The 27411-nt window shown below is 38.6% G+C and overlaps 2 protein-coding genes across 3 annotated transcripts in view; one reads left to right on the forward strand and one right to left on the reverse strand.

Moving 5' to 3' along the window:
- Positions 1–21995, reverse strand: part of git1 (G protein-coupled receptor kinase interacting ArfGAP 1) — a 55104-nt gene extending 33109 nt beyond the window's left edge. Inside the window, exons 1-8 of one of the 2 annotated variants that reach the window (XM_062068063.1) lie at positions 21595–21995; positions 7914–8047; positions 6659–6771; positions 2989–3094; positions 2557–2643; positions 2330–2460; positions 2150–2244; positions 2029–2071 (exon numbers count right to left, since the gene is read on the reverse strand). In XM_062068063.1, coding sequence (XP_061924047.1) covers positions 2029–2071; positions 2150–2244; positions 2330–2460; positions 2557–2643; positions 2989–3094; positions 6659–6771; positions 7914–8047; positions 21595–21646 — 761 coding nt within the window. In that variant the 5' untranslated portion in view covers positions 21647–21995. The remainder of the gene's footprint in view (positions 1–2028; positions 2072–2149; positions 2245–2329; positions 2461–2556; positions 2644–2988; positions 3095–6658; positions 6772–7913; positions 8048–21594) is intronic. The other variant, XM_062068064.1, reaches the window with a different exon arrangement.
- ankrd13b (ankyrin repeat domain 13B) overlaps positions 21988–27411 on the forward strand; it is a 126718-nt gene continuing 121294 nt past the window's right edge. Inside the window, exon 1 of the mRNA XM_062068065.1 lies at positions 21988–22031. The gene's annotated coding sequence lies outside the window, so the exon portion shown is untranslated. The remainder of the gene's footprint in view (positions 22032–27411) is intronic.

Raw genomic sequence — 27411 nt, forward strand, 5'->3', positions numbered from 1 at the left:
TGATACTAACCTTCGGAAGTTTTACCATAGTTATTATTACCGTTTATTGTTACATCATTATTTGCAATACAACACAAAATTGAGTAGACCTCTTATTATATCTTTTCATGAGACCACATTGAAGAAATTACTCTTTGACACAATGTTAAGTTATTTTGAAGTGACAGTAAATTTACATTGTTATATAAGCTGCACATTGACTACTTTGAATTGTATCAAAGTGTAATTTCTTCAGTGAAGTCTGATGAAAAGATACAATAAAGTACCAGTAATTGCAGAAATAAGTGGCATCATGATCATGATATCTCTTTATGTCAATGACAGGGTTGAAAGGAGAAAAAAAATCATATCAGTTTATATTCTGCGGCATCATTTTAGTTCAGTAAAGACAGCAATGATGTAAAAACTATTAATCTGTTTAGTGCAACATAACTGTCAACATTGTTGTTGGTGTGTCACAAACAGTAACACTATTCTCATTAAACCCATCCAGAAAAACGTGTATCAAGTAGATCAAATCTATTGAGTAGAAATGTAACAAAATAAACATGTACCTTCTAAATAGATAAATCAATATTTATCTTTCTTAGCTCGGAGTGGTGACGTAACAAAGTGGCTGTGCATGTTCGTTGTGTGTATTGTATTTTCATGAGACACTTCCTACATACTGCAAAGTATTTATCCAGTTTTGTCCCACCCACACTATAAAAGCTGAAGTGAGTGCAAATTTTTGATTTCACTGACGCTGATGCATTTTTAATTATTACTGAATCTCCGGAGTCCGACAGTTTAGCGCCTTTGTTTCTTTTTCATCTGTGACTAACACCAGGGGCAACATGAGTGTACCCTACAGGATGCCGCAGTGTTGTTGTTTGAAGACATTGCGAAACGTAGTGCTACAGCTATTGATTATTTTAACATTGAAAAATCTATTGATTAGTTTGTTAGATTAATTGACCAATTCCATAAAACACTATTTTAGACCCGATGCATATTTTAGATAAAAATCATCAATATTGCACTTTTAACAAGTGTGCATTAATAAAAATGTTTTTAAAAATCTGCTGTTCGCCTCAATACAGAACACAGCACCTCCACATCTCCGCTTTCATGTGCGCTCAATTGCAGCGACCGTGCGAAAACTATGTCTGCAAAGTTCCAATTTTTATTACAAACACTCATTCAACAATTAATTGAAGCCTTTTTCCAATCGAATTAATAAATGATTCGTTGTTGTTGCGTGATCCAAGATGGCTGATGTGCCAGTCCACATCTTTATTAACAAAACAATATATAACGTACCAAAGGGTAAAATACAACAGTTTGTATCGGGGAAAGAAAAAGAGTGTTTTGATTATCAAATCGTATGTTGACTATCAGGACAGTTTGATATTTCGTCACACTCCTATGACTCACTGTTGTGAGGTACTGTTTATTTGATTGTATATTCTTCAAGCTCAGGAAGTCAGAAAAAGGCTGAGCTAAGTAATGTTGAGCTTGATTTTTTTTGACACGACTGCACTTTTGGTATCCCATTTGCTGCTGCTGATGATGATGAAAAATCCAAACACACATCAAGTATCGAAATCATTACACGGAATGACCTAGGCATTTAGTAAAAAAAATATTTTGCAATTTCTGAAGGGAAACTTAAGTGTTGAGGAAAATGTGACTACACCATCAGACTCAATCACAGCTCGAAGACTCAGCTATCAACTAGTAAGGCTAATCTCTGCAATTTCTGTCATTACAATGCAACTTGACATTATCTCTTTAAATGTTTAAAACTAAAATCATTAGAGGTTTTTAATATCACACACATTTGATGTCATCTTCTCTCAAACTTGTCTAAATTCAGAACTCACTTCAAAGTGGTTTGATATACACTCTGGTGCCACCCTCTGGTCACAATACTAAGGTGCATCAAAACAGTAACTGAATCTAGTTTTGTACAAAACAATGCACAATACTGTGAAAACACATCACTCATGCAATACCAAAGAAAATAATCATGTCAATGGTCCATACCTATCTGCCATTTGAGGAATGATATAATGTCCATTCTTGTGATCTGAAGAAAAATGCAGATTAGTGTATGGAAGCTGCTAATGCACTATTGTCAGGAAAATATCTTATAAACAGGGCATACCTGGGCGTCGGCCACACAGGTAGAACGCCAGCCTGTCAGTCAGTTCATACTGACACTCAACCAGCCGTTCTGCAAGTTCTATGTGACCCGCCTGCCTGAAACGAACAATAGGAACAAATTACTTTTGGAATACTTTTAACTTTTATCAGCAGATGTACTTGAAAACCATGTGGGTATTACCTGGCGTAATCCATTGGTGTGCGTCCATTGATGTCCGGGGCTCCAGGGTCGGCGCCGTATACCACGAGTAACTCAGCTTGTAAGATTTGCCCTGCCTTGGCGGCTACATGCAGTGGGGTAGTGCCCTTCTCCTGGTAGGACAATGAGGGAGGTATATACGAGCATCACTACAGCCCCAAAGTAGAACAGGAACTGTGTCATTCGTAAATTAGTGTCTTTTTGCATACTGGATGGAAGAAGTTGGCCTGAGCACCAAGGGACAGCAGCCGAAGACACGTCTCTAAACTCCCTGTCCGCACACTTGAGTGAAGTTGCTGATAAGAACACAGAAGGCAGTAGTCAGGCAAATGAAAGGAGAATAAGAAATTGACACAGGGGAAAGATTAAAAATAAGGCTGAGATAAAAACAGGCACAACATTCTTATTAGCCTAGTGATGCTCCACTGCAGCACAGCTCATTATTACATCCTGCTTTGTCATTCAAATGTTCTCCTATGGGGGATTTTTTACTGTATCTGTCAGTCTGAATACATGTGTCTATGTGTTTAGGTGTGGGACATCAGTGCATGAAAAGTCCTCTTTGCTTACATGGGCAATTCCTTGAACTGGCTGAGTCCAATTTCCTAATTAACCTAAACTGGCCTCAGTTGTGTTTTCACCTTGCTAAGGTCCTTGGTAGTCACGCCGTCATCGTCGCGACAGGGTAGTTTGTGCACAAAGGCCAGCATCTGGTACTTGGCTCTGATAAACTCTGACTTTGTGGGGCTGCAGAGGGAGAAATTGTAGAATAAAATGGGCAATTAGATGAGTACACTCTTTTAGGGCTGTTTTCAAATAGTATTAATGATTAGATTACAAAAAGCCTGATTCGACTATCAACCACAAATCATCACACGTTAAACCTTGGTCTTCTCTGGAGTTAAGTACCTAATGAAGCCCCCCGCGTTCAGCATGTGTGTTGGGAGGATAGATTGATTGTGTTCATCTTTGGTAATAGACCCTTGTGTGCAGAGTCGCATACAAATAGATTTTAGGGAGTAAAAGATGGTTCTTATCTGCTTACAATTTTGGCTGTCACTAGAAAATAGGGCTGGACGATATGGCTGAAACCTATATCACAATATAAGATTTTTATATTGATCGATAATTATTGATACTTTTTATGACTTATTTAAGCCTGCAAATAAATATGGTAAAACAATTTCCAACTTACCAAGGGTGCTATTTATCAGTGGAGAGGGTGTCTGGTAGCCAGGTAGGATGAGCGTGGCTAAGGTAATAAAATAATTAAAGTAGAATTGAAGGTAGTTGCAGATTTGAGGAACTAGATGAGTAGTTTGGGAAGCTACTCATTAAACCAGGAGTGTCAAACTCATTGTAGCTCAGGGGACGCATGGAGAAAAATCTATTCCCACGTGGGCCGGACGGGTAAAATCATGGCATAATAACTTAGAAATACAACTACCATGACTTCAGATTGTTTTCTTTGTTTTCCTTTAGTCCAAAGTAGAACAAGCACCTTCTGAAAATAATCCTCTTGAGATCTCTGTTTTTTTCACTTTAATGACAGTATTCCTTTTATATAGCTGAAAAATCACCTTATAGTGGTTAGATTTACAGTATTTGATACCAGTTAGTATACACTACTATATTATTATTTATCTCGTTAAAAAAACAACAACATAGTTTCAACTGATCATCAACTATGCGCAAAATCTAATGAATCAGATTTGACTATAAAAGTCCTTAGTGGAAGAGAGCCTTACACTGTTTTACTCAATACCAAGACATTACTGTTTAAAATTAGAATACACTAACAACACTATTCATAAACATTGTCATCCCAGTGTTACTTTGTCATATAAAGTACCGTTTTTTTCGGAGTGTAAGTCGCTCCAGAGTACAAGTCGCACCGGCCAAAAATGCATAATAAAGAAGGAAAAAAACATATATAAGTCGCACTGGAGTATAAAGGCCTACTGAAACCCACTACTACCGACCACGCAGTCTGATAGTTTATATATCAATGATGAAATCTTAACATTATAACACATGCCAATACGGCCGGGTTAACTTATAAAGTGACATTTTAAATTTGCCGCTAAACTTCCGGTTTGAAACGCCTCTGAGGATGACGTATGCGTGTGACGTAGCCCGGCGAACACGGGTATGCCTTCCACATTGAAGCCGATACGAAAAAGCTCTGTTTTCATTTCATAATTCCACAGTATTCTGGACATCTGTGTTCGTGAATCTGTTTCAATCATGTTCATTGCATTATGGAGAAGGAAGCCGAGCAAGCAAAGAAGAAAGTTGTCGGTGAGAAATGGACGTATTTTTCGAACGTAGTCAGCCACAACAGTACACAGCCGGCGCTTCTTTGTTTACATTCCCGAAAGATGCAGTCAAGATGGAAGAACTCGGATAACAGAGACTCTAACCAGGAGGACTTTTGATTTGGATACACAGACGCCTGTAGAGAACTGGGACAACACAGACTCTTACCAGGATTACTTTGATTTGGATGACAAAGACGCAGACGTGCTACTGTGAGTATGCAGCTTTGGCTTTTTTTTGCGTATGTACGTAACTTTTTTAAAATATATAAGCTTTATGAACCTTGGGTTAGGTGAACGGTCTTTTGGGCTGAGTGATTGTGTGTGTTGATCATGTGTTTGAATTGTATTGGCGTGTTCTATGGAGCTAGGAGCTAGCAGAGGAGCTAGGAGCTAGCATAACACGTACCGTACCGTACGTGCGCGTCACGTACGTAACTTTTTAAAAATATATAAGCTTTATGAACCTTGGGTTAGGTGAACGGTCTTTTGGGCTGAGTGATTGTGTGTGTTGATCAGGTGTTTGAATTGTATTGGCGTGTTCTATGGAGCTAGGAGCTAGCAGAGGAGCTAGGAGCTAGCATAACAAACACGCAGGTGTTATTATGCAGGATTAATTTGTGGCATATTAAATATAAGCCTGGTTGTGTTGTGGCTAATAGAGTATATATATGTCTTGTGTTTATTTACTGTTGTAGTCATTCCCAGCTGAATATCAGGTACCGTGAGTATGCAGCCTTGGCTGCTAAACATTCGATAACTTGACCGTATGTGCGCGTCACGTACGTAACTTTTTTAAAATATATAAGCTTTATGAACCTTGGGTTAGGTAAACGGTCTTTTGGGCTGAGTGATTGTGTGTGTTGATCATGTGTTTGAATTGTATTGGCGTGTTCTATGGAGCTAGGAGCTAGCAGAGGAGCTAGGAGCTAGCATAACAAACACGCAGGTGTTTTTATGCAGGATTAATTTGTGGCATATTAAATATAAGCCTGGTTGTGTTGTGGCTAATAGAGTATATATATGTCTTGTGTTTATTTACTGTTGTAGTCATTCCCAGCTGAATATCAGGTCACCCCCGGCTCTCACAGCATCTTCCCTATCTGAATAGCTTCAACTCCCCACTAGTCCTTCACTTGCACTTTACTCATCCACAAATCTTTCATCCTCGCTCAAATTAATGGGGAAATTGTCGCTTTCTCGGTCCGAATCTCTCTCACTTCATGCGGCCATCATTGTAAACAATAGGGAACTTTGCGTATATGTTCAACTGACTACGTCACGCTACTTCCGGTAGGTGCAAGCCTTTTTTTTATCAGATACCAAAAGTTGCAATCTTTATCGTCGTTGTTCTATACTAAATCCTTTCAGCAAAAATATGGCAATATCGCGAAATGATCAAGTATGACACATAGAATAGATCTGCTATCCCCGTTTAAAAAAAAAAAATTCATTTCAGTAGGCCTATAAGTCGCATTTTTTGGGGAAATTTATTTGATAAAACCCAACACCGAGAATAGACATTTGAAAGGCAATTTAAAATAAATAAAGAATAAGGCTGAATAAGTGTACGTTATATGACGCATAAATAACCAACTGAGAACGTGCCTAGTATGTTAACGTAACATATTATGGTAAGAGTCATTCAAATAACTATAACATATAGAACATGCTATATGTTTACCAAACAATCTGTCACTCCTAATCGTTAAATCCGATTAAATCTTATACGTCTAGTCTCTTACGTGAATGAGCTAAATAATATTATTTGATATTTTACGGTAATGTGTTAATAATTTCACACATAAGTCGCTCCGGAGTATGAGTCGCACCCCCGGCCAAACTATGAAAAAAACTGCGACTTATAGTCCGAAAAATACTGTATTTTTGCAAGTTAAATTAAATTAAACGCATTTAAATGAAAGGCATCTAATAAAAAAGGAACACACTTACTCGACACAGAACACATTTTGTGGTGAGTGAGGATGCTTACTGGACTTTGTCTTGTGGGTTGGGTTTTCTTCGGCCGCTCTGCACCTGGGCAGGGTCCAGAAGACTGTGTTCCCATATTGAATTGGCTCCATTGCCGGCCAATGTTTGAACCATCTGAACACAAAGCACATATTCCATTGAACAACTGAAGCAGCACAACACAACTCAAAATCCTGCATCTTTCAATTCAGTCTGACTGTGCTTTCTGTGGGTTTGCAACTTTCGGTCATTCACTTATGCCAAATTTTCCTCTTGCACATTTTGACTATTGCAATGTTTAATATGGATACACATTATATATTTTTTCAAGCCATCACTTCCGTCAACTTCCTGCTACTCAAGACCGATATCGATAAATTGTTTATATCTTTTTTTTTAATGTACATTGAGTGCAGTTTGTGCACACCTGGAGATAAGAAACAGTCAAACAATGGTAGATTTGACAAACTATACCTGTAGGTTTGTCCTAATCAAATCTGACATCACTTCCACAAATCAGTGAAGCTTATGTCCTGATTAGGGATGGATAAAGTTTACAGTTTAACGGATTCCAATAGCAAATTGGTAATTTAAAAACAGTGCCGTTGCTTAAACAGTGCCCTAACCGGTACCTAAAAAATTTAAAACATGCACATTTTTGTAAAAAAATTAAAAATAATACAAGATGCCTTTTTATTTGTATAAAATGTTGTGACATTCAAGTTGAACAAACCAGTAATTTTAATACTTAAGTGACATAAGTGAAACGATTAATAACTAATACATTTAAAAATAAGAAATAACATTTCACAACAACTTTTTTTTTTTTTTACCATTTTACTGCCAAGCACTTGTTGCAGGTGGATGAGTCTGCATTCACTTCAATAAAGCACTGACAGCTTCTTCTTTTTTTCGGTGTGGATACAAGTGGGTGGCCAGTGAGATTTTAATGTGTCAAAGCCAGGTGTTGCATTTATCCCCTCACGGAGTGTTTGCAGGATACTTGGTTCAGGCGGGACACGGGTTGTCTTCCTCTAATAAATAGTGAGGTCTGCTGATGTTAGAGGCAGTTTGGAAACTCTTATGAGATACAAGTGCTTGATTTGTTTATCCGAACCCATCTACAGCACAGCATGGGTAAACCTTCCTCATTGACCTCATTATGCTATTAGATTATAAATTTGACGTCATACCAGCAACCAATATGTAACCAAAAATCATTCACTCACTCCTCAATCTGGAATAGTGCTTATCAGTGTCCAGTTTCTCAGTATTACCTGCATTAATGCGGGCGGCCATCCGCTGTGCCTCAAATGCTTGACTATGGAGATATGGCGTCCTAAACTGCGGTGAACTGAACAGCATTCATCGCAGATCAGTACCCCTCGGTTGATACTGGTCCAGCCAGGGTCTGTAAAACAACAACAGATGGGCTTTGTTAACATACTTTATACGATGACACCTTTCAACAAGGTAACAATGGTTTAACAAGCTCTTTCCCGACATGCAATCGTCTTCATAGTACAATAAGAAGATGAAACTCCACCTTTGCTTTCCTGTCTATGAAGTCAAAAACGGCTATCCAACGTTGTTCGAGGTCATATTAAATACAAAGGAACATTAGCTTCTGAATGATGTTATCTTCTTTTTATTACTGTTTAAAATGTCAAAATGAGATATAAAACATTGGCTATACAGCCAATAAAAGTTTTATGATGGCAATGGTCTGATTAAATTTCCTCACTTTTGTACGAGAAAAATTATTATGAATTATGGATTTGAACAAATTGGACGGTGACCAACGTTCCGCGGATGTTTGAGACCTGTGTTAAACTTCAGAGGTATTGGACATAGATCCTGAAACCTGGTGTCTCTCAACACATCTGAATTCAGATGACTAGCATTAATACACTTCAAATTAGGTTAACCGAAAGGGGCCATATTAGGACTTTTTTCTAAATTTTTGGTCAACATAACATGTAATGGTGGTTCTTCGGTCAAATTTTTGCATAGAATGTTTACAGACCTTTTTCAAGTCTGTCAGGATGTGCCGTTTTGTGGATTGGGGTTAGTCATTTACATGACTCCACTTCGACAGCGTCTTCGCCCCGCCATCTTTGTTGTAGTTTTTAGCACTTCCATAGCGAGTCTACTGACAGATTAATTTCAAGCTATTCGCTACTTTGTATTAGCAATGGCAACAGCATATGCAAGTACCATTCAAACTGCCCCACAACAAGAGGATAGCGAAAAAGAAAGAGCTTATTGACAACATCGTCGGACTACAATGGCGGATGCGCGCAAAGCACTTTGGGTAAATTTATACCATATATGGATAATCCGCAGACGTCACAGGTCCAAAAACATCACAGGACAGAGCAAATTCCAAACGGTTTGTTTAAAGGACGTATGAAGGAAGGCAATATTGTTTTATAAATATCTCTGCAATGCCTTCACAGTTGCATTTTAATATACATGATTTACGCAGGTCCCAAATTTGGCCTGGGCGATACATCGATTTTATCGAGGACGATTTAAAAAACTAAAAATCTATGTTTTTTCTCCTCTTCCTCCGGCATACTTTTTGTCTCAGCAGCTTCCGTAGCTTCCACCCTTCGCCTTTTTTTCCTTAGTGGAGTTTCACAGATCTCGCTAAACATGGCTAATTCTAACGCTAATGAAAGTGAGAGATTTGTTCCAAAGAAAGAAAAGTGTTGTTAGTAGTTTAGATTTGCGGCAAAATAAGTTGAACAAATGACTGCACACTACAAAGTTTGTTTAAAAAAGGCAGCAGCAAAACAAACTTATTCCTGCACTTGAAACCAAAGTCACGGGCCGAGTGCGGGAAATGCAACTCTTTACGAGGCGAACAAGACTCCAACAACAAACTCCCGTTAAAAGCAGCTCACTGTGGTGGAATCATTTGCACGATGTACCATGTATGAGAAAAAGAAGCACCGCGTAGAACGATCTCTAAAGCAGTCGCGCTGCACACTGCCAAGATGTGGTGCATGTACAATGGGAAAAAGCCTGCATTTATCCACTTACTAAGTAAATCTATAGTCCTCTTAATGTTTTACTTGGTTATATTTTTGCATACCATGTACAACATTAAATTGTATTTACAGAAGTATTTCATTCAAGACAGAAGTTTAAGTTTTGCACTTTTTTAATCTCAATGTTGGAGATTATAATTTATTTGCATGCCATGTGCAATACTACATTTGTATTAACAGAAGTCATTTGTTCGAAACAGAAGTATTGCTTTCCAAAGGAAACTCTTAATTTAGATCTTTGAAAATTATTCGATAAAAAGTACAATTTACAGTATACAGTATATGGTCTAAAACAGTGTTTATCAACCTTTTTGGAGCCCAGGCACATTTTTGTTCATTGAAAAAATGCGGAGGCACACCACCAGCAGAAAACATTAAAAATGTAAACTCGGTAGTTGATATTGACAGTAAAAAGTCATTGTTGGAATTGTTGGATATGAATTCAAACCATAACCAACCATGCATCACTATAGCTCTTGTCTCAAAGTAGGTGCACTCACGACCTGTCACATCATCACGCCGTGACTTATTTTGAGTTTTTTGGTGTTTTCCTGTGTGTAGTGTTTTAGTTCTTGTCTTGTGCTCCTATTTTGGTGGCTTTTCCTCTTTTGTTGGCATTTTCCTGTAGCAGTTTAATTTCTTCCTTTGAGCGCTATTCCCTGCACCTGCTTTGTTTTAGCAATTAAGCCTATTTCAGTTGTGCGGACGCTATCCTTCTTTGTGTGGAAATTGTTGATTGTCATGTCATGCACGGATGTACTTTGTGGACGCCATCTGCTCCACACGCTTTAAGTCTTTGCTGTTGTCCAGCATTCCGTTTTTGTTTGCTTTGTAGCCAGTTCAGTTTTAGTTTCGTTTTCTATAGCCATCCCTAAGCTTCAATGCCTTTTTTAGGGGCACTCGCCTTTTGTTTATTTTTGGTTTAAGGATTAGATATGACGTTTACAAAGCAATTAGCTACCTGCTGCCACCTACTATATGGAAGAGTATTACATGGTTACTCTGCTGAGCTCTAGACATCACCGACACTCAATTTGCAGATTGTAATTACTGTTTTGCATAAAATATTTTTAACCCAAAGGGTTAAATTACATAATCACAGTGGTTTTACAACACTGGTCTAAAAAGAACAACATTTTACAAATTTGAATTTTGCTTAGAGTAATATGCAGTGTAATCTCAATTGTTATTACATTTTATTAGTTTTCAATCAAATCAAATAAAAACTTGTTAGGCGTTATCTCTGTCATTTGTATTTATTGGTTCCTATAAAAAGTAGGGGGAAATCGGAAATCGATTTTTTTGTGAAAAATTCTGAGATTTTTATTGCCAAAGCCTATTCCAAAAAAACAACAGCAGGTACCAATAGATTTTAAAAAAGTTGGTTTTGCATAATAAGGCCCCTTTATTACACAACAGAAATGCTATTAAATTATAAAATGCACACAAAAACACGTCATATATGTTGCACTAGAGCAGTGGTGTCCAAACTACGGCCAGCAGGCCAAATGCAACCTTGTGGCGTCTACAATTTGGCCCGCGAGACGGCACAAGTTCAACACATAATTTCACCAGAGGCAGTATATCTATAGCAGGCCTGGGCAATTATTTTGACTCGGGGGCCACATTTAGAGAATAAAATGTGTCTGGGGGCCGGTATATTTATTTTTAGGAACGCTAATACAAAACCTCACAATAATGTCTGATTGAATGCTAAAAACGTTATGACAGACTGCCTTAAAAAATGTAATGGAATTTTACATGTTTCTATGAAGGATAAAATACAGAATATTGACAAAATATGAACGTCACCCCCTCTCGATCGACATATTTTACAATCAAGTGATTCGCAACAAAAATGCAACAAACAGTGAAATATGAACGTGGAGGGTACAAAATAAACCCACCTACAATCTGATAAATCTGATATTTGCTGAATTTCCCTCAGGGATCAATAAAGTACTTTCTATTCTATTCTATATATCACTAAGCTTTGTTGTGAAAATCTCCTTCCGCGTCTGTGGAAACGCTTCCCGCCCACACTGCTTGGTGCCTCGTCTGAGCTGCTGTGACGTAGATTACCATAGTAACTAATTAGATGACCATAGTAACTAATTAGATTACCATAGTAACTGTTATATAGTCCATAAGCGCAGGTTCCAACCATTGAAATACTTTGTATAGTTGAAGAATTACAGTTATTAGAAAACATCACTGCACATCATGATGGCGGCTACAATTTCCATCTTAAAGATCTAAAAAAATTATTTGGGAATGTCCGGCGGGCCAGATTGAAAAGCTCAACGAACCGCATGTGGCCCCCGGGCCTTAATTTGCCCAGATCTGATCTATAGCATATATACATATCCAGTGGTGTGATTGCTGCAATTTTGTCACCATCTCGTGGCCAACATAGGTAACTCTGCCATTAATTGTATTTTGTAGACATAGATGCACAGCATTTCATTACATTACCCAATCCAAACAACCTTCCCTAGTCACGGTGCAGGAAAAAGAATCAGCCAGTACAAAAATCCAACAAACATGGCCACAAATAACACAACCTGCTCATTGAACTTTGTGGATATTATAAAAAACGTCCAATCAATATAAAAAAAAAATCAAAATGACACCCATCCATTATGACATCCATTAGAAGGGATGATGGGTGAAATGTAAAACACTCTCTCCACACTTATCCATGCTTGGTGCATATTAGCTGCTTAATATTTCTGATTGATTCAAAAACCTTAAGGAGGTTGTCACGAAAGTAAACAAGGTAGGAGTTCAACTTTCACATACTCTAACTAACCGATGATATTATTAATTATATAACCACTGTATTATAATAAAATGTAATCATATATATGTAAGGCTTTATATGTGTATATATATATGTGTGTATATACAGTATATGGTAGAAAATGTGTGTGTATATATATATATATATATATATATATATATATATATATATATATATATATATATATATATATATATATATATATATATATATATATATATATATATATATAGTTACTTTGCATGCAGTCTGTTTTCGGCCCCTGGACACATTTTTTTAAACCCAATGCGGGACCCCAGTCGAAAGGTTTGGACAACCCCTGCACTTGAGACTCAAAGTACAAGGTTGATACACTCCAACACACAATCCAGGCTGTATTTAAGTGAAACGCTTGACTGCACTCTCAACTGGTTATCATTTCCTTATAGATTAAATGTCTATCACATTCTTTAATAAATGCAGTCACACAAAGTTCAGCCAGCACATCCCTGATATGTGAACAACTGACACAGCATGCACAGTTGCACACATTGCACAGCTATTAGTCATTAGATACAATATATACATTTGCACACATGTATGCTAAAAAGACAAAAAAAGGACACACTATCTTTATACGTCACTTTCAGATGGGATTAACATGTCTGAGCAGTGAGCCGAGGGTGTTAATGGGGCTAAAATAGTCCATTTGATGAGCTGACATGCTTAAGTGCCTGCAGAAAACATTGGCAAACATGGGTTTAAAATGCGCTCAAGCCTAGCTGAGAATAGTACCCTCAGCTAGGCTTAATCAGCTTAATTCTTTGATCTGTACAAATAAAGATGAAAGTCCCCATAGGCTACATCTCTTATTTGCTTGGCTGAGCTCTCACATTCAATGCAAAGCTGCAAAATTAAGCCATTAGATGTATTGGCAGCAGCATGTTGACAACATGTATTGTGTACATGACCCAATTTTAACTGAAATGGGTCATAAATCAGAAAAACTAAAAAAATTATTTTTAGTGCATACATAGAGAGGTAAGGAGAACATATTTGATAGTCTGTATTCTTTATTGTAGGTAGGGGTATTATTGTAGGTAGTTATTTTAACAGAGACACAGAGTATAAAAAAATATATAATGTATGGTTGTGAAACTTGTTTTGGGGTGGGGGGGGATATAGGTTATTTGTTTAAAAATTTGAGTTTGAGGTTTGAGCAACGGGCTTCCACAGCTGGCGCGGAACAGTAGACTGGCCTAGTAATACAAAGTTAGCTGTCAATATGTGTTTCCACACAATCTGGTGTGATACCAATACTTTTGCTGCTTTATGTCAATGTTGTTCCGTAAAAATCTAATTTGTTAAACGATTAAACAAGTTTAAAATGAGCGCGATGCTAATTTTTGTTAAATTGACAATGGGGTCGTCCAATGTATCTTAGCAACTGCTTAATAGCCAACTTTTAGCCTGTGTGGTTTCAGAGCTTGTTTCAGTTTATACCAAGCTCTATTTTCAGGTTTCCTATATGTATGTGCACTTCATGTGTATATTAATGTACTTTCCTTTGTGTGCTTGGTTTTAGAGTAACTTCATTGTGGACACTATCGATAAACAACCTCAAATTAAAAGTTTTTTCATCTCTAATTTAAAAAGGACTGTTTACCTATGAGCCAAACTAAATTCCAACATTTAGGGATGGCACAATATATGTAAAGTGGTGTACAAAGTGCAGCCTGCGTTACATTGTAGTCAAGAAATAAGCAGCAGCAATGAAAAAATCAATATAATGTACCAAAGAAAATATATACTGTACAGGCCAAAAGTTTGGACACACCTTCTAATTCAATGCATGTTCTTTATTTCTATGACTATTTACATTGTAGATTGTCACTGAAGGCATCAAAACTATGAATGAACACATGTACTTAACAAAAAAAGGTGAAATAACTGAAAAAACATGTTTTATATTAAAGTTTCTTCAAAATAGCCGCCCTTTGCTCTGATTACTGCTTTGCACACTCTTGGCATTCTCTCGATGAGCTTCAAGAGGTAGTCACCTGAAATGGTTTTCACTTCTCAGGTGTCATAGTTTTGATGCCTTCAGTGACAATCTACAAGGTAAATAGTCATGAAAATAAAGAAAACACATTGAAATGAGAAGGTGTTTCCAAACTTTTGGCCTGTACTGTACGTTGATACTAATAACCAATAACACAGATTTGTCTTTAAATAAATGTATACATTTTTCGAAACTTTTAAAATAATAAATAAAATGACGCCCCGCCACCACAGATAGATTGCCGTTATGTGAGTAACGCTGTTTGTCCTGTGTTTTTATCAAAAAGCTCTGTGAGAAAGAGACTCCTGTAATGTGTAGATTAATTTAGTTTCCGTTTGTTCCTCTAGAAAATGTTATTCTGTCCTAGTTAAAAATAAATGTACCACAAGGTTATGAACCGTATGTGTCTCTGTGATAGACACTTACAAAATCAGCAGAGAATAAAATAATTATCCCCCCCACTGCACATTTCAGTATACATGATTAATGAATACGACTGAAAACATCTGTCCAGGAAGCATTCAATATTTCTCATTTGCCCCTAAAAATAACAGACAAATGCATTATAGAATCAGATATTTTGGCATCCTAAAGATTGTATTGAAAATCCAAAATTTGGTACTTTCCTTGGTATGTATTATCCCTGGAGCTCTGGATTTTAACCCGAGGCAAACACGGGCAGCAATAGAAAAAAACAGGAGACATCTGACATTATGTAACATATTGGTTAAAATGCACATGCAAAGCACAAATATCTTCTTAAATAAAGCATGCAAGAGGGACAAGTGGTAGAACATGGATGAATGAATGTAGTTTACAAGCTTGACACAGAGTCCACAAGGCCATGGTGTGACATTATCGCCTTCTGCGAGTTGCCTGCTACTGTCTCCATCAGTAATCCTTTGCAGAAATGTCATCACCTAGCAGGCCACATAGCTGGGTTGTAGGGAGGTAGTCTATCATCTATGACCAGCTCAGCATTTTGCAGAACATATTGCGTGTGTGTGTAGTGATGGGCATCAAATCTGGTACTTTTTTGGTACAGATCCCACCAATCCTAACGGGCACCAATTCACGTAAAATCCAACGGTGCCATGTTACGGACAAGTTGCAGACTCAGTCGGCTCCAACTAGGGATTTAACAATAAACGGTATTAATGATAACCTCAGTAAAACTCCCGATGGTTAGTATTCTCTTTTCAAATTAAAATAACCGAAAAACCGAGATTAATAACTACATTTTGATAAACTCACGGACTGATTGGCGGGTGCTAGCTTAAATGCTAACATGAAAACCAGAGACATTAATGTATTTCATCATTAAGAAACAGCATACCTTAATCTAAAATTGTATAAACACGTTGCACTTTTAACAATAAAGCTATTAAATTGTGCACATTTAACCTACAAGCTGTGCTGTCATGGCAAAAAATTATCAATTAAAAAAATACGTGACAGAATTGGTTTTATGGTGCGTTCAAGGACCAAAAAATAGAATGCCCACAAGAAATGATAAATAATAATAGATTTTATTTGCTACTCACTTTTCATTTAAATAAATTCAATACTTTAAACAATATATGTTTTACCATTAAAATAGTGGCTTTTCTAACGGTGTTTCTATTTATTTTAGTTACTTAAAAAAAATCAAAGGATTTCAGTGTGTGTATAAGTTCTTTTTGAGCACATTCAACAATATTGTGATTAGAATAATGTTGCACTGCTACTTTTGGTCACAAAAACCGTAATATAAAATGTTTCATTGTTACATTCATAACACTAACATTTGGTCTTCACTCCAGCAGCACTGAGAACGGACTAAGCCAAACTGCCTCTAGGTAATGTTGCAATTATCAATGTAAACAATGTGTTGACTCAGAAACATAATAATAAAACAAAATACAACAACTGGACAGAAGTTATCATAATCAGTTCATTTTCAAATGTTCCAATGAAAAAAAAAATTTTTATTAATAAAAACAATCCATATTTATTAACAAACCTAAAAGTACCGAAAATTGGTACTGTTGAGTACCGTATCAATTCTCGGGTACCGTATTGGTTCAAATGTAAAAGGTACATATCCCTATGTGAGTGTGTGCATTTCTTCCTGGAAAAACCTCACAGTAGCTGAAAGGGAAATACAAAAGATGCCGAACACTAGAAATCCACATTTTTCTTTAACCCTCTAGGTCAGAGGTGTCAAACTCAAATACAGAGTGGGCCAAAATTTAAAACTGAACAAATCCGCAGGCCAAGGTTGAACAAATTAACCTTTCAATAGGGACCCAAACAAGTTTTGCATTGAATATTGAACAAGCAAGGCTTATATAACTTTATAGTGACATGCAAAATCGAGTTTCAAATAATAATAATAATAATAATAAAAAAATATCAATGGCATATCAAATACAATTTAAATAAAAATTGAATGCCTCTTTTCTATTTGCAGCCTTCTGAGGTAAATATCAACATTAACTTTTTCCAGAGGCTAATAAATTTGAAAATAAAATAACAATGAATAAACCAACCATTCAGGACTTTAAACTGCTCAGTTTGCAACACACTGATCTAATCTGATGTGCCCAAGCCAGATACATGACATCTTTTCTTGGATGCTAGTTCATTCATGTCGGGGCTCAGGCTTTGAGCTGAGGCAACCTTCATTATCCAACGAAGGTGTTCATCAGTCAGACGTATCCTGTGAGACGTTTTCGTCATCTTCATTGAGAAGAAAAGTTGCTCACATAGATAAGTGCCGCCGAACATGGAGAGGAATTGAGCAGCTTGGGTGCGGAGCTGAGGCATCGTGTCAGGGATGAATTGTGGAACCTGTGCGGCGCCAACAGCACCATACTTTGACTTCAGCGTGTCATGACACTGGAGTTCAATCAGCTCCATTTGGAGGTTAATTGGTGCTTTTTCCACATCAACTGCGAAGAGATTACTAAGCAGTTCAAATCTAAATTTCTGACCATCAAAGTCGCCAACTCGCCGGCTTAACTCAGCGAGTACACTGAGTTTTTCAGCAAACTGTGCGCACACCGCAATAGAGCATACTTGCCAACCCTCCTGAATTTCCCGGGAATTGCCCCTCCCGAAAATCTCCCGGGGCAACCATTCTCTCGTATTCCACCCGGACCACAGTTTTGGGGGCGTGCCTTAAAGGCACTGCCTTTAACATCCTCTACGAGCTGTCGTCACGTCCGCTTTTCATACATTCTAACAACGTGCCGGCCCAGTCACAAGATATGTGCGGCTTCTGTACGCACACACACTGGATGAAAAGCGGACTTGACGACAGCTCGGGGCAGATTTTCGGGAGGGGCACTGAAATTTGGGAGTCTCCCGGGAGGGTTGGCAAGTATAAGAATTAGCGGTGAATGCGGTGTTACCGCGGCACCGCCGCTGTATATAATCGGCGGGCCAGCTCTAGTGTTAATTTGATATTGCCTCAAGGGCCAAATGAAATTACACGGCGGCCTAAATTTGGCCCGCGGGCCAGAGTTTGACACCCATGCTCTAGGTTTTTTTTACATGAACAATGAACAAGAATTATACTGAAGTCTCAAATGCATTCAATTACTTGATGTTCATACGTGGCGGTTAGTTTATTTATTTAGATGGAGAGTACTGAGAGAGTGAGAGCTGCAAATGCTAAGGGAGGAAGGTAAGTAGAGAGTACAATGATGTAATAAAAAGGTAGCAAGGTGTAGCCAGCATGCATTGTGCAATATAGCCGTAAAGCAATTTTGACAGCCTTAAATACACATTCACTGCAGCAGCTGTTATAATGTAAGGGCAGACAAAAGCATTCAGAAAACACACACAAGCACCAATAATTGTGTCCGGAACTAAACATGAGGGCATGTGATCAGTCATATGAATGATTTAGGCCAGTAGAAGGCAAGCAAATGTCACAGTTGCTTTTTCAAAGGGCAAACAAAGCAATAATGCAGTAATACTCAAACTGTGGTACGAGTACTACTAATCAGAGTCGTGTCTACAGAGAGTATAGACAACTAAACAGGTGCCATGTTAAACACCTAGGACGCGTGCGGCTGTGCATGGAAGCATGCGATTGCAGTTGTTCTGACATTGTTTTCCTGACGAAATAAAACAAAATAAGTCTAAATATAGTTCTAAATGGGGCACCATAGTGGTTCGATCCCCGGGCTCTGGGTCTTTCTGTGTGGAGTTTGAATGTTCACCCTGTGACTGCATGGGTTCCTTCCGCATAATCCGGCTTCCTCCCACCTCCAAAGACATGCACCTGGGGATAGGTTGATTGGCAACACTAAATTGGCCCTAGTGTGTGAATGTGAGTGTGAATGTTGTCTGTCTATCTGTGTTGGCCCTGCGATGAGGGGGCGACTTGTCCAGGGTGTACCCCGCCTTCCGCCCGAATGCAGCTGGGATAAACTCCAGAACATGGATGGATAGAGCTACTGTGTGGAACAATTTCCCTTGTGGATCAATAAAGTTTGTCTAAGTCTAAGTTCTAAATATAATCAAGCTCATAAATGCATTGCATTTGAGCAATTTTGCGGCCGTATTTGATGCACTCTGCTGTATATGTTCATGCAGTGTTAAGCGACCAGCAGGCTGTCTAACATACTCCTGACACACAATAAATGTCAAAAATACACAGAAGGTATTACAGTCATTTTTCCAAAATCCTCATTAGCTTTGGACCAACAATTACAGATAAATTATGACTTTTGTGTGAAGTACCTCAACTGTGGTGGCTGCCGCCAATGTATTGTTTGTAATCAGTGCACTATATAGGCCTGTGCTTTTACTTTAGCTTTTTAGAATATTTCTCATAGGTTTTGCTGTGGCGAGTCTGCATGGCCTTCTGATTTTATTATCACCATACTTGAATGCTGAACTAATGCTGCTTTTTTTCTGCAATATGTATTCCTCTAGTTTGGATTGTTGGTGACACGTGCAGAAAAGGTGCAATTTTGAAGCAAGGTTTGGTCAGGCAAAGTGTATTAATTCACTGTTACTGAGAGTGCGACATACCGCATTTCATATGTGTATGTATGCTTGCTTATCCCGCACAAGAAACTGTTGCCATTTATTGACACTGTAGCCTTCCGCAAACCTTTACTTTCCATTATTTTCTTCGATGTGATGCAAATGATTCCCGCATTTTTGCAGAGTGCAATGCTAGTGTGTTTAGAGCCTGGAAAACCATAAACAATTATTCTGTTTTTTTTTTATTCAATATTTTCCAACCGTTTTACTTTTGAAACTGTGTGTAATGTTACAGTGGCCAAAAATATTAAATATACTTGTTAAATATAACCTCTGCCTTGTTTTTAATGAATACTTGGGCCCACTACGCTACTGTATATTAATGTTGGTCATTATTGTGGTACTTGGAGAGCCAAGTGTTTTAATGAGGCTGGACTTGGTGAAAATAATATTAATTGCATGCTATGCAATAATGCATAGCTTCATTGGCATAAAGGAGTTATACACAATAAAATAACTCAGGAGGATAGGCTCCAGCACCCCGTCGCGACCCCGAAAGGGACAAGCGGTAGGAAATGGATGGATGGAGGGAGGATAATTCTGACTGCATTGGACTGACTCGATTTGTGTTGCTTAAGCCGGTTCACAATATGTTACGACTATTGATATACTGAGACAAAATCTGGAAATGTAAGCTAGTACCACATAAACTATCACATATTGACATAACTTGCTATTCAGCCAAAGTTGGCTATTGACATTAGCTACCTCCTTAGCCAAACTAGCGACTCTGGGAAGAAAACAATTTAAAGCCTTACCATGCAAGTACTTAAATTATTAAAAAGAAAATGTAAGATGGTTAAATAATGAACTGTTTATTTATTTTAGCATTTATAGTTATGTATACCTATACAGTATATTTGAGCCAAACAGTATAAACGTTAGCTTGCTAGCTTAGCAATGCTAGTGTGTTTAGAGCATGGAAAACCATAACAAACAATTCTTCTGTTTTTTTTATTCAATATTTTCCTACAGTTTTACTGTTGAAACGGTGTGTAATGTTACAGTGGCCAAAAATATTAAATATACTTGTTAAATATAACCTCTGCCTTGTTTTTAATTAATACTTAGGCCCACTACGCTACTGTATATTAATGTTGGCCATTATGATGGTACTTGGAGAGCCAAGTGTTTAATGACGCTGGACTTGGTGAAAATAATAATAATAATTGCATGCTATGCAATAATGCATAGCTTCATTGGCATGAATGAGTTATACACAATAAAATAACTCAGAAGGATAGGCTCCAACACCCCGCCGCGACCCCGAAAGGGACAAGCGGTAGGAAATGGATGGATGGAGGGAGGATAATTCTGACTGCATTGGACTGACTCGATTTGTGTTGCTTAAGCCGGTTCACAATATGTTCGACTATTGATATACTGAGACAAAATATGGAAATGTAAGCTAGTACCACATAAACTATCACATATTGACATAACTTGCTATTCAGCCAAAGTTGGCTATTGACATTAGCTACCTCCTTAGCCAAACTAGCGACTCCGGGAAGAAAACGATTTAAAGCCTTTCCATGCAAGTACTTAAATTACTCAAAGGAAGACGTAAGCTGGTGAAATGTTGACCTGTTTATTTATTTGAGCATTTATTGTTATGTATTTCTATACGGTATATTTGTGCCAAAGAAGATAAACGTTAGCTTGTTAGCTTAGCATTGCTAGTGTGTTTAGAGCCAGGAAACCATAACAAACAATTCTTCACATTTAAAAGCGACAAAAAATCTTCTGCTAAACCAAAAAATCACTGCAGTCAAATCACACACGCCCTTGTTAAATAAATAAACCCCCTCTAGAGGTGAGACGCTACGTGCTAACAATATGCCCCATTTAAAAACACGCCTATTTTCGCTCAATATGTTGGGGCCTAAGCGACGCTTTGAACCCGTGTGTTTCCTGCTTTGCGCACCCGGTGACAGACCGCGCAACCACGGACCGGTTTTCCCCCAACGTGCCGCTCCTCGGGGGTAATCATTCCCCGGTGTGTTTGCATCCCCTACCTGGTGCACTGCAGTCAGCGCAGATTTCCGTCCTTTGTAGCTTTCTTGACATATCGAAAGTGTCTAAAAAAAACCCGAGAGGTGGATGTCGGCGATGATGATGTGCCCGTTCGCCTTTCCTCCCCTCCGGAGCCACAAGACCAACGTCAGCCGATGCAGACCCTCAATCCCCGGAAGCCGGCTGGTGTGAAAGGTTTTCCCGGCCAGCTGATTGTTGAATTTCCCGTATGATCCTCCGGTTCATTCGCCACATGCATTAGCAAACTCTTGCACTATATGGCATTATGTGTAGACATGGCGTGGTTAATGGCACCCTGGCTGTGAAATAAAGCGCTTACCGCAGTTACTCTACTCTCTTTAGGCTTGCACTTACAGTAACTCGCCGGGGGACGGCAGCTCTTTACCGGCAACACACCCAATACAGCTGCTGCATAACCGTGAGTATAAAAAAAATAAGAACAAAATAATTTTTTAAAAAGCTGATGTGCATTTTACACTGGAATCCATATATAGTAGTAGAAGCAATCAGTATTTCTCATTTTCCAGCTGCCTTGAGACTTCTAGAGCAGTGTTTTGCAACCTTTTTTGAGCCAAGGCGCATTTTTTTCATTTAAAAAGTCCGGAGGCACACCACCAGCAGAAATCATTAAAAAATGAAACTAAGTAGACAATAAAAAGTTGTTGTCGCAATTGTTGGATATGAATTCAAACCACAACCAACCATGCATCAATATAGCGCTTGTCTCAAAGTAGATCTACTGTCACGACCTGTCACATCACACCGTGACTTATTTGGAGTTTTTTGGTGTTTTTCCTTGCGTAGTGTTTTAGTTCTTGTCTTGCTCTCCTATTTTGGTGGCTTTTCCTGTTTTGTTGGTATTTTGCTGTTGCAGTTTCATGTTTTAGCAATCAAGAATATTGAAGTTGTTGCTATCTTTTTTTGTGGGGACATTGTTGATTGTCATGTCATGTTCGGATGTACTTTGTGGACACCGTCTCTGCTCCACACGCTGTAAGTCTTTGCTGTCGTCCAGCATTCTGTTTTTGTTTATTTTGTAGCCAGTTCAGTGTTAGTTTCGTTCTGCATAGCCATCCCTAAGCTTCAATGCTTTTTCTTGGGGCACTCACCTTTTGTTTATTTTAGGTTTAAGCATTAAACACCTTTTTACCTGCACGCTGCCTCCCGCTGTCGCCTGCACATTGTGATCACGACAAACCATCGTCGTCTCACACGACCTGTTCCAGACATCTACAAAGCAATTAGCTACCGGCTGCCACCTACTGATATGGAAGAGAATAACATGGTTACTCTGCCGAGCTCTAGACAGCACCAACACTCAAAAACGGCACATTGTTTGCGGATTATAATTAATGGTTTGCAAAAAATATTTTTAACCCAAATAGGTGAAACTACATAATCTCCCACGGCACACCAGACTGTATCTCACGGCACACACTTTCTTTCAACTCTGGCTTATTTGGTGTGCGTTTTCAGACGGTGTGAGTGACTCCAGTCCAGTCAGGTGGCTTAAAAACAGCTCACAAATGAACATCTGTGAATCAGTGTCCATTGTTCACTTAAGAGAGCCATTCAAAAGACTTGATTTGTCCACGAACGTCACATCTCTATCAGTAATCCATTTCAAAAGGTCTGATGAAGACTGAATCGTACGAAAACTTAAGTACTTTTACCAGCATGGCAGGTACTATCATTACACACTCTGGCCTGGCTCATTTTATGTACTGTCTTTCCCTTAAACCAGTGGTTCACAACCCTTTTGTAACTGCGGACCGGTCAACGCTTGAAAATTTGTCCCACGGACCGGGGTTTTTTTTTTGTTTGTTTTTTTTTGTCATAAAAAAATACAATCATGTGTGCTTACGGACTGTATCCCTGCAGACTGTATTGATCTATATTGATATATAATGTAGGAACCAGAAATATTAATAACAGAAAGAAACAACCCATTTGTGCGAATGAGTGTGAATGAGTGTAAATGGGGGAGGGAGGTTTTTTGGGTTGGTGCACTAATTGTAAGTGTATCTTGTGTTTTTTATGTTGAATTAATAAAAAAAATATATATATATTATTATTATTATTTTTTTTTAAACTCTTGTGCGGCCCGGTACCAATCGATCCACGGACCGGTAACGGGCCGCGGCCCGGTGGTTGGGGACCACTGCCATAAACCGTAATAATAATAATAATAATAATAATAATAATAATAATAATACATTGGCAGATGGACAAGTTTATTATGCACAATGTTTGGACGTACAATAACTGATTCTGTGTGCCAAAACCAATGCAAACTTCTGGCGAAAATCTCAGTTGAAAACCAAATCCTGCAAAAAGTCAGGTGTACGAAAAGCATGATACCGTAGTACAAATTTCACTTCAAAAACACTCAAATGACATTTTAGATAAAACTGTCATTTTTGAACAAATAAATTCCGTGCATTCAAGTAAAACATTTAAAATTGCATTTGTGTCAAAATATAGATTTTTTTTTAAAGTGAATCTAAAATTATGCACGCAAGTATTTTTTGGTGATTAATCAAAAAATTAAATTGAATCAACACAGAGATCGACCGATATGTTTTTTTCAGAGCGGATACAAATACCAATTATTAGTAGTCAATATTTGGAGCTGATATTCTTTTGCAGTAAAAGTTATGTAAACATGAATAGTATACGTCAGTAAAAGAGCTGGACAAGTTGTTTTTTAACATTATTTTTAAGAAAACATCGAACTTGTGGCGACATAATGTTTTTTGTGGCATTAATGTTGCGGTTAATTCAACACCAATAAACATCAGGGAATTTCACAAACATCTTTGTTAAGAGTGTCTAATACTGCGGATCAGAGGAGCATCAACATTTGCATTTCAAAATATGGGAACTCTCCCGAAAAAATGGGTAAAAATATGGGATTTCTCTACATCACAATAACTCGCCATCTGCTCAATTTTATACAATTGTATAGCAGTCTATGGATTCAATACCTTGTAATGCTTCCTCATTTGGAACCCTGACATGTTGCGAATATAAAAATAAAAAAATTCTGTGCTCCTTTACATAGCTTATAGTTAAGACATTTTTCAAGCTGGCCGACATAATTTCTTCCTCCATGTGTCAGGAAGTATGAGAGTGCTGCCTCTTCTTCTTTATTTGTATACAGTAAGTCTCCTGTTTGTCAATATATCTACACTAACTTATAATTTTCTCAGCGATATCTTTACTGTCATCTTCATGTTCATCCATCTCTGTCGTGTTGTTATTTGATTGAATCACGGAACATGAAACTCGCCGCGCTCTTTTAATAAACCCACATCCGAGTGTTGCGGACGGAGGTTTGATTGTTGCACTAGCACAGTGGTTCTTAACCTGGGTTCGATCGAACCCTAGGGGTTCGGTGAGTCGGCTTCAGGGGTTCGGCTGACCCTCCGCCGCGGAGGTCAAGACACATCCGACTAATTGTGTAAATAAAAACTTTTCCCTATTGGCGTATTATGGATACGCTCAAACAATGTTCCCTCTAATTTTCCATATGCGTGAGCAAACGCTAAAACTCCTTGAGTATTCAGTGGAGCACATGTGAGCACACCTGTCCCAAACCTGACTAAATAACAAATTAAATGTTTTATTATTATAATCAAATGACAGCAGTCATTTCCATGAGATTATTTTCTAATAAAAGTGTTTTGGCCCACTTACAATGACAACAAATATTGTTTTTCATGAGCTGTGTACTAGTATTGTATGTCTGGGTGGAAAACGAAGAAAGGGAACAGACTTTGCGGTGAAAATAAATAAATTATTTTATTTTATCATTTATCATTTAAAATGACATGAGAGTCTTCCTATGAGGAAACAATGCCTGGGGAATCTGTGGTGGGCTCTCCTATTTCTGGGGCTGAGGTTGCTGAGGTAGTTAAAAAGCTCCTCGGTGGCAAGGCCCCGGGGGTGGATGAGATCCGCCCAGAGTTCCTTAAGGCTCTGGATGCTGTGAGGCTGTCTTGGTTGACAAGACTGCAGCATCGCGTGGACATCGGGGGCAGTACCTCTGGATTGGCAGACCGGGGTGGTGGTTCCTCTCTTTAAGAAGGGGAACCGGAGGGTGTGTTCTAACTATCGTGGAATCACACTCCTCAGCCTTCCCGGTAAGGTCTATTCGGGTGTGCTGGAGAGGAGGCTACGCCGGATAGTCGAACCTCGGATTCAGGAGGAACAGGGTGGTTTTCGTCCTGGTCGTGGAACTGTGGACCAGCTCTATACTCTCGGCAGGGTCCTTGAGGGTGCATGGGAGTTTGCCCAACCAGTCTACATGTGGTGAAGAAGGAGCTGAGCCGGAAGGCAAAGCTCTCAATTTACCGGTCGATCTACGTTCCCATCCTCACCTATGGGCATGAGCTTTGGGTTAGGACCGAAAGGACAAGATCACGGGTACAAGCGGCCGAAATGAGTTTCCTCCGCCGGGTGGCGGGGCTCTCCCTTAGAGATAGGGTGAGAAGCTCTGCCATCCGGGGGGAGCTCAAAGTAAAGCCGCTGCTCCTCCACATCGAGAGGAGCCAGATGAGGTGGTTCGGGCATCTGGTCAGGATGCCACCCGAACGCCTCCCTAGGGAGGTGTTTAGGGCACGTCCGACCGGTAGGAGGCCACGGGGAAGACCCAGGACATGTTGGGAAGACTATGTCTCCCAGCTGGCCTGGGAACGCCTCGGGATCCCCCGGGAGGAGCTGGACGAAGTGGCTGGGGAGAGGGAAGTCTGGGTTTCCCTGCTTAGGCTACTGCCCCCGCGACCCGACCTCGGATAAGCGGAAGAAGATGGATGGATGGAATGACATGAGAGTGGCACTTGCCAAAGTGAAGCCACGCATGTTTGAACTGGTCTCTCAAAGACAACAGAAGAAGTCACACTGATTTGCAGGTGTGTAATTTGTTGTGAGTTCATGCACTGTGTTGGTTTTGTTCTTTGAACAAGGTGATGTTAATTAGCAGTTCATTTTGTGCACCGGTAAAAAAACATAACTTTGCCTTGAATTTGAAAAAAAAAAAAATATATATATTTTTAGGGTTCGGTGAATGCGCATATGAAACTGGTGGGGTTCGGTACCTCCAACAAGGTTAAGAACCACTGCACTAGCAAAAACGAATAAAAGACGACGGGAAAGAAGGACAAAAACTGAATTTCCTGAAAAAAAATTACGTTTTGAAAGCTAGGTAGAAGAGATGTATCGTGTACAAGCGACCAGAGGGACGGGGCATGCAAAGGAGGAAAAAAAGGCTTTTTTTTTCTCAAGCAGGGCAAACGTGCTAGTTCACTAATTATTATTATTTTTTAGTACTAAATACTGGTATAATATGTGTATGTATTGTATCCGCTCATGTAATTCAGTTGTAGTTGAAGAAAAAAGAAAAAGACCGATACCAATAAAAAGAGGCCTAGTTTACCTAGTTTGACAGCACTCGTTAATATAATTAGTTGTATCAAACTTAATTAAATTGACATTGTGCCTTTTTGCTCTTTATTTCCCATTTTACGTCACTATTACCATGATTAAAAAGACCATTATTACCACTGCATTGTTAAATGTGCTCAAAAAGTACTTATATACACACACACTGAAATCTTTGACCAAGTTTTATTTTTCAAAATAAATAGGTAAGCAGACGCACAATATATTTTTCTTTGCAGAAGAAACATTACGTCTTCCTGAATCAAGTCTGCACATGCGCAGTAACGTGAAATAGTCCATTGCTGATTAAGCATTTTGATGTATTTTTAGGTGCATGAATTAAGATGAAAAAATTC

The sequence above is a fragment of the Entelurus aequoreus genome, linkage group LG13 (genome assembly GCF_033978785.1).
Source record: "Entelurus aequoreus isolate RoL-2023_Sb linkage group LG13, RoL_Eaeq_v1.1, whole genome shotgun sequence".
Taxonomy (NCBI): domain Eukaryota; kingdom Metazoa; phylum Chordata; class Actinopteri; order Syngnathiformes; family Syngnathidae; genus Entelurus; species Entelurus aequoreus.